The sequence below is a fragment of the Chiroxiphia lanceolata genome, chromosome Z, assembly GCF_009829145.1.
Source record: "Chiroxiphia lanceolata isolate bChiLan1 chromosome Z, bChiLan1.pri, whole genome shotgun sequence".
In the NCBI taxonomy this organism is placed as follows: domain Eukaryota; kingdom Metazoa; phylum Chordata; class Aves; order Passeriformes; family Pipridae; genus Chiroxiphia; species Chiroxiphia lanceolata.
This window is the reverse complement of record NC_045671.1, coordinates 36996239-37003969: the sequence shown is the minus strand read 5'-3', so window position 1 is coordinate 37003969 and position 7731 is coordinate 36996239. Positions and strand designations below refer to the sequence as shown.

The 7731-nt window shown below is 40.1% G+C and overlaps 1 protein-coding gene across 1 annotated transcript; it reads left to right on the top strand.

Annotated features, from left to right (window-relative positions):
• Window positions 1-478: 478 nt before the first annotated feature.
• Window positions 479-7542, top strand: CZH9orf64 (chromosome Z C9orf64 homolog). The gene is made up of 4 exons (XM_032676610.1): window positions 479-915; window positions 1888-2147; window positions 5455-5650; window positions 6857-7542. Exons 1-4 carry the CDS (start codon window positions 579-581, stop codon window positions 7087-7089), a joined length of 1026 nt encoding a protein of 341 aa, XP_032532501.1. The 5' UTR covers window positions 479-578; the 3' UTR covers window positions 7090-7542.
• Window positions 7543-7731: the final 189 nt, after the last annotated feature.

The following is a 7731-nucleotide window of genomic DNA, read 5'->3' as shown; positions in this document are numbered from 1 at the left end:
GCCTGCAAGGCTGGCCTACTTGGCAGAGCTGTAACAAACCTGTAGAAAGTAAACAGTGCCATCAGCCTTGTGTGTAGTCAGAAGGAAGGCAGCTGGCACCTGGCTGGTTAACCAACGAACCTTAATTAAGAGGGAGAAGTCTACAATCGAGGCAAAGGTTTTGGGCGAAATGCGAGTGAACTGGAACAGTTGCCGAATTTTGTGTGCCTCCAACTTGCATATGTACGGACGAGTGGAGTTGTGAGTGGTCGTTAGTTTGGTGCTGTCCTGTTTTAATTCGGGAGGAAAGCTCAGCAAGTATCAACACGCAAATTTTTGTTCGAAGCAGAGCCTGTATCCTGCTGCAGCCTGGCAGTGTTGCGGGGGCCGGTCCTGAGGCTCCCCAAGTGCCGCCCCCGGCGCTCCTGTAACTCCGGGCTCTGTGCGCGCCCCGCCGCGGCGGGAGCCGCCCGGGCCCGCCCCGTCCGCGCCTGCGCACGGCCGTGGCCTCGCGGGGTGGGGAGCGAGGCCGGGATCTGGGCAAGCCCGAGCAGCTTCGGCGGGGCTGGGTTGGGTGGCGTGCGCGTGTCCTGCCCAGCATGGAGGGTTTCCCGTCCCCCCTGGAATCTGCCAAGTTCATCGCCGACCACAGCAAAGATGTCTCCGTGGACGAGGAGGGGGCGCGGCGGGTGGCGGAGAGCCTGTTTGACAAAGCCGCGGCCGTGGAGTTCGGGGTGGCGGGGTGGAAGAGTCTCCACGAGCTGAACCCCCGCGCCGCCGACAAGGAGGCAGTGGACTGGGTGTTCCTGGTGGACACTCTCAACTTCTCCTTCTGGTCCGAGCAAGAGGAGCAGAAGTACCTGGTGAAGTACAAGGATAAAATCTACAGCGGCTACTGGTCCCTCTGCGCCGCCGTCAACAGGGCCCTGGACGAGGGTCAGTGAATGCCGGGGGAGCGGGGCCGGGCCGGGGGCACCGGGGCGAGGGCGATAGAAGCCGAGCGTCGAGGGTAAAACTAAGGAGGCGCCTCGGAAGCGGGACCCGGTGTTGTGAAGTGCTGCCCGCTGTTTCGATAGCGCTGTGTGTGCGGGCCGTCCCGTAGAGCTCCGGAGAGGTGACTGGAAACGCTTCTAAAACATCCTCTTAATGAAGCTACCTAACTCTGGATTATCTCTTCCATTCGAAAGACTTCTAAGGATTGGCAGTAGTCAGCTGTGGGTAACTTCACGTATGTTCTTAGGATAAATTGTGTGTTTCCATGACAAATAAAAAAATGAGGCATAAACTGAGAATCGTCTGGACTAATCTGATACCAGAGCAGCTCCAGTAAGTCTGAAAACTCATATGCCTCTAAAACCAATATTTTAAAGTTTTGTAGTTTAGCACTTTAGCACTCACTCTGGTTGCTGTCCTCAGAAAAGAAAAAAAATATCTGTTTGTAGGTATAAATGAAAGTTTTAATTAATTTTCTGGATGGTTGGTTGTAAATTGAGGGGGCATTAGAATTAAGACACTTTTTGTAAATGCACAACGTGATTACGATCCAGGGGAAAACAGGCCTATGCTGACTGCTCTAGCTATGTTACTGACTATATCTGCCAGCGTGCTATGTAAACACCCTACTCAAAATACAAAGACTAAGCAGCTGGGAAAAATTATGTACAAAAAATAAGAAAGGGTCCATGGTTGCCTGCTGGAAATGGTTCTCTATAGAAGCAAGCATTGTGGCACTCACAAATTTTGTTTTGAGCAGCTCTGTGAGTGCGATTATCACTGAAAACTAAGGTGATTGTAAGATAAGACTTTTTAGATCTTCCTGTACAAGCGCTTTCATCTGTAGCAGACCACTGTGCTAGGTCCCGGGATATGTTACAATAGCCTAAACATCTCATTTTAACTTTTCTGAAGGAATACCTATCACCAGTGCATCATATTTTGCCACCATGACACTTGAACAACTGAGGCATGTATTTCGCTCTGACACAGAAGTGCCTATACCTTTGATTGAAGAAAGACATCGGGTGCTGAACGAAAGTGGAATAGTTCTGTTAGAGAAGTTTGGAGGATCTTTCCTTACCTGTGTTAAAATGAGTGAGAAGAGTGCTCAGAAACTACTACATCTCATACTGGAAAATTTTCCTTCTTACAGAGATGAAGCTGTATTTGAGGTAAGCTAGTTCTAAAGCTCTGAAAACAAAATCATGCAATTTAGTAACAGTAAAAGAGTCTTGGATAGTGTGCAACTAGACAGGACAGGAGTAACTTTTTTTCCCTCCAGAGGACTGCCTTTTTTTTTCATATGCTCTCTGTCTTCATTACTTTGTTGTAATTTATTTTTATATACTCCAGGTTCCCAATTAAATCACGCCTCCTGTGTACTCATTAGAAGTGCATGGTATTTGAGATAATTCCTGCCTGAAAAATCAGAATATTTTTTCCTTTCTTTTCCTTCCCTTGAATTGCTGCCAACCCTCCTCCCCCATCTTCTTTCTTCTTTTACCTTGAAGTTTTCCACAGCTAATGAAGGAAATTAAACTGGTAGAATTAATGTACAGCTACTGGGACTCCACCCTCTAACTGTTGTTGATTCAACAGGCCTTAGACAAATGACTACAGGTTAGAAGTAACTCATACTTTTATCCATGTTGACAGTACACTGAAGATTTTTGGAGCTGTTTTCCTGAAAAAAACTGATGGGAAGTAAACAGAGTCCAGCTGGTATTTTCTGTCTCCCAGTTTCTCCTATACAGATCTGCATTTAGCATCTGTGACATATGCAGCTGATCCTGTGCTCAGCTGCATGTGCAATTGTATTCAGCTGTTATATTATTAAGTCCAAAAGACTTTATTTTAGTAACAGTGCAACAGTAATAGTCGTCATTTTAAAGTAGCAGTGCAGTCGTTTTAAAGTAGCTCCTTGGAATACCAGTCACTGGAGCTTGGAACTTGTTGCATTTACTATCCTTTAGTAGGTGGCATGATTTTATTTTCCTTTGTCTCCTGCTATGAAGTAAGATATATTTACATGAAAAATCAGAGGTTCTTTCTATTTAATCTTTGAAGCTATTGGTTTAGTTTATTTGGGGGTTTTTTTTACATATAAAGTAATATTTTAACAATTTTTATGATCAAAAAGGAACTATTTTACATGTGAAGTGATAGAGTATTTTCTTATCTTTATAGTGACTGTATTCATTGACGTTATGTCTTTCGTGAGATGATGATGAATGCTTTATAAAGCAAGCCTCCCTAAAAGCAGCAGCAGACTACAGAATGAAAAGGTGTTCCAAAAATGACCCTAGACCGTAAGCACTGACATAGTAATAAAGCCAGCTGCATGAATATGGAAGCTATTCTTCTGCTTTCAGTAAGCAAGATCTGTATTTTGAAGGTGGTGACATGGGCCACATTTTCAACGTCATTTCTATGGCAGCAGGTTGAGGTCTCACAAGTAAGACTTTGTGTTCAGTAAAGGGTTAGGAGGGAACTGGAAAGATGGTGAGATATCCAAAAGCAAACCAGTGCTTTTCAGTAACTCTACACAGTAGAAGTATACATAATTATAAAATAAATTATACATTAGAATCATACTGTCACAGACTGCTACAACTGTCCTAAGTTCTGACCTTCTAGGGGAACTTCTAAAATAAACACAATTATTTGGCTATATGTTTTTCCAGAGACATACACAAAATATTTTTCAAAATTATGTGTCTAATTATAGAAATTGCCCATGTTTGTTTCTTCTGAAAAAGGAAATGCAAATCAAAACCAAAATCTCCAAAACATTTTTTTCTCTTTGGATGGATAGTTCATATTTAGATGCTGTGCTGCATTTGATTCCCAACAGAAGTTTAAATTTTAGACTACTTTATACTCACATTATCAGGGGGTTTATGTTCTGACAAAGACATAGTGGAGTCTTTTTTGATCTTCCAGTCATTGACATTTTGTGTATTTATCTTTTATTTGCCATCACCTGGGACCAGGCTTGTAAAATTCTCATGATCTTCACGTTCTTTGCTGTTTTTCTTTACTAGCTGCACTATCACATTTTGCTCTTTGCCAACACAGTACTCCTCCTTTCCTTTAATATCAGTAGGCCATAATAGATGTATCCCTTGATACTAGCACATTGTATTGGAGGGAAGACGTCAGTATCCCTGTATGTGGTAGGTTTTCCTGGAAAAGAAGGGCGTTGCAGAAAAAAAAAAAAGAATCATAGTTGTATTGCCATCTTGTAAAAAGTTTGGTTTTTCGACAAATTGTACTTTCTTTCACAGACAGAATCATAGGCTGGGTAAAGTTGGAAGGGACTGCAGTGGATCATCTGGTCCAAGCTTCGTGCTCAAGCAGGGCTATCCTAAAGCACATGGCACAGGATTGCTTCCAGATAGTTCTTGAATATCCCCAGTGAGGGAGATTCCACAACCTCTCTGGGCAATCTGTTCAGTCCTCAGTCACCTGCACAATAAAGAAGTTCTTCCTCTTTGAGATGTGGTATCATCCACCTAATGCTTTCCATGCTTTCTGTTGAAAATAATAGTGGGAAAATTTACTAGAAATATTTGTAAAATGTGGTGGCAGTAAGGTGGCAGAATAAGACTAGAAATAAGTTGAATCCCCACCTATGTGTAATTCAGGTTAACCATTCCAGTTACATATTGTTTAGCACATGTTGTCAAAAGTCAAAAATCTCATCTAGCCTTAAAGGGAGGGAAAAAATGCAACCCACTAATACTTTTTTCCTTAAAAATGCAGACGCGGTCACACATTGCATTCATCATAGAGTGAAAACCTCAATAGCTTAAAGCTCATAGCATATCATTAGTTTTTACCCTTGTCAGTAGTCACAAAAGCCTGTAAATCATTACCAGGAGTAGAACAAACAAAAAAGTTTAGGACAAAAATAGAACCATGCACAGTATCTAGGAAAATACTGTATGTGTAAGTACATCTTCCACTGGAATTAATTTTCCTCTCTCCTCTGCACAACACAGAGGAGCAGTCAAGTTTTCCTAGAATTTTATTTCCTTAACATTACAGATAAATTGATTAATAAAATGTTGTAATTGTCTAATCCAACACATGCCTATTATGCTTCTCTTGTCAAATTGAAAATGCTAGAGTGTCTGAAAATTAATGTTTGCTGGACTTTCAACTCCATTGTTTGCCAAGAGGATGTATACCAACGTGAATGTGTTCTGAGATCCAAGCAGATACTAAACAATAGAATTCCACTGTGGTGAATTCTATTATGTTATTCTTTTATTTCAGTTTATTAATGAGCATTCCATGTAATCCTTGTTTGTAGTTTGGTATTTTGTATATTTTAAAGGTGTTTCTGAGTGTTGCACTTTTATTCTGTTCTAGTTAACTAATATGCTTAACCATATGATAACTATAACTACATGTTATTCACTACATTTATTGATGTTTCAGACACTTAAATAACCCATAAATTTCTTTCTTCAGAAAAAGAAGGTGTCTTTCTACAAACGAGCACAAATACTTGTGGCTGATACATGGAGTGTATTAGAAGGCAAAGGAGATGGCTTTTTTGATGATATTTCTAGTCTAACAATATTTGCAGACTACAGAATTCCTCAAGTTCTTGTTCACTTAAAAGCAATGAAGTATTCTGAAGAATTAATGAAGAAACTACGCGAAGGTTTGTTCTGCCCTTACTAATATCAAGTAATCTTATCTCTTGACGTGGTAGACTAAAACTAGTTCTAAAATGTAATATTAGAACTAGTAACATGTAAGGATTAAGTATATTTTTTTCCTCCAAGGAACAAGGATTTCTTATGTAGTGATGAGGTAACAGTAAGGAACTTTTTCCCTAACAGTGATCTTGAATGAGGTTTTAAGGTTTCTTTTCTATAAAAACTTAACTGTTCTGTGGATTAAACATTGATAAGGGAGGGATTAAAGAAACTCTAAGCTAGTTGATTTCCAAGTTTTTGAAAACTTGGAAAACTTCCAAAACCATCTTTCAGCATGAGAATGGTAGTGATTTTTGAGGTTTACATAAAAGAAGCAATGATTTCTTCATTAATTCAAACGTGAATGTAAAAGCATGGGAATTCCTCTTTATTTGTACTGAACTTCTAGTTAACAAGCAAAGCAATATTATAAAGGTCCATTAAAAAAATACTGCTTTAATTGAATTTAATTGCATATCACTAGAGTCTTGTTTTTAAAGCATGGTTCCAACTTCCAATACTTATTAAGCATGAACTTTAGTGAATAAGAAAAAATAAGCCAATCCCTTTTCCACTTTAAAATGACTGTATTTAGAGATAGGACTGCTGTTATGCAATTGCAGAATTATTCAGCAAGATAAACAGATGAATGCAACCGTCCATGGATCTTAATAGAATGGTCATCTGTATGTCTATATGTGTATCTATATATTAAGTAGACTAGATGGACATTTTATCTTTCCATGAATCCTAATGAGAACATTCCCATTCAGGCCATTCCAATGGTTCCCTTTACCTTAGGTTTTTTGGGGGGGGGTTATCTTAGAGTTACCTTGGCAGAAAATAAACTATAAAATGTAGTAACTATATACTAAAAAGTATACATAATGAAAGACTATCCTTTTTGTCTCTACAAGCAAAGAAATGGTCATATGATGTGCAGTATAGCCTGTTCTGTTGCTTTAATTGAATGGGAGGTAAACTTCTAAGTGCATATGGTAAAATTAAAGTAATCATTAGAAAATTATTGTTTACAGTTATAGTGTAAGTTATGACAACTGGATTCTAGAACAGAATAAATATGAAGGGGAAAAAAATTAGCAAATTCAGACAGTCCTTGTCTTTCTGTCTCTTGCATGTAAACGGATTGCTGTCTCTTGTGTCTACAGGAACAATTTTCCAATCCGGAGACAAAGAGGAGGTAGAGATCCGTGGCTGTTCTATTTGGTGTTGTGCATTGATTTGTAAGCATTTGCAGGAGCTCTATCAGAAGAAGGGTCAGGACATGCGTGAAAAGATCAATGCAGTTTTACTCGATTATTATCTTTGGGACTATGCCAGGGATCACAGGGAAGACATGAAAGATATTCCGTTTCACCGAGTACGGTGTATATATTACTAAATCCAGTCTGATAGCTGTTGTATTGTTGCATTATCTTTTGAACTGCATTTTTACTTTTCATACAGTGGTTTGTCATGCACTAATTTGGAACTGGTTAAATCAAATGTTTGTTTTCTGGTGATGTATTAACAACTTGCTTTTTTTTTTTCCTTCCTTTTTTTTTTTCCATTTCCTCTTAATCTTTTGCTTGTCCTGACTGGAATTAACAGTGTAAACTTTGCTGGACAGCCCATGTTAATGCAGGGTTTATTATTATTCGAACTCTGTATTTGTGTATGTACCTGCCTGTGTGTGCATATCTCGCGGTGCACCTCACCTCCCCATGGGTGGCACGTAATGCTGGTCCATCCCCTCTCACACTGGTGTGGAGGTAGCAGGTGTTTGGCACACATTCAGAGGTGAGAGCGGAACTGGTCCATTCATCCAATAAACACTGTGGTGACACATGTGGCACAGTGTGTGTCTGTGTTTTCACTGGTGTGGGCAGCCCCTGGGAAAACAGGGGTTGGGGGGCTTGCTGCCTGCAGGAAGGGAAGGAGGGAAAGAATCAGAAAATCATTTAGGTTGGAAAAGACCTCTGAGATCATCAGCTCCAACCGATGACCGAACACCACTTTGTCAACGAGAATATGGCACTAAGTG

What these genes read in the sequence shown, in the direction of transcription:
- CZH9orf64 (XM_032676610.1), top strand. Translation starts at nt 579, where the DNA reads ATGGAGGGTTTCCCGTCCCCCCTGGAATCTGCCAAGTTCATCGCCGAC. An exon ending in CAACAGGGCCCTGGACGAGG is followed by an intron (nt 916 to 1,887) that starts GTCAGTGAATGC and finishes ACTTTTCTGAAG; the next exon opens with GAATACCTATCACCAGTGCA. An exon ending in AATGAAGAAACTACGCGAAG is followed by an intron (nt 5,651 to 6,856) that starts GTTTGTTCTGCC and finishes TTGTGTCTACAG; the next exon opens with GAACAATTTTCCAATCCGGA.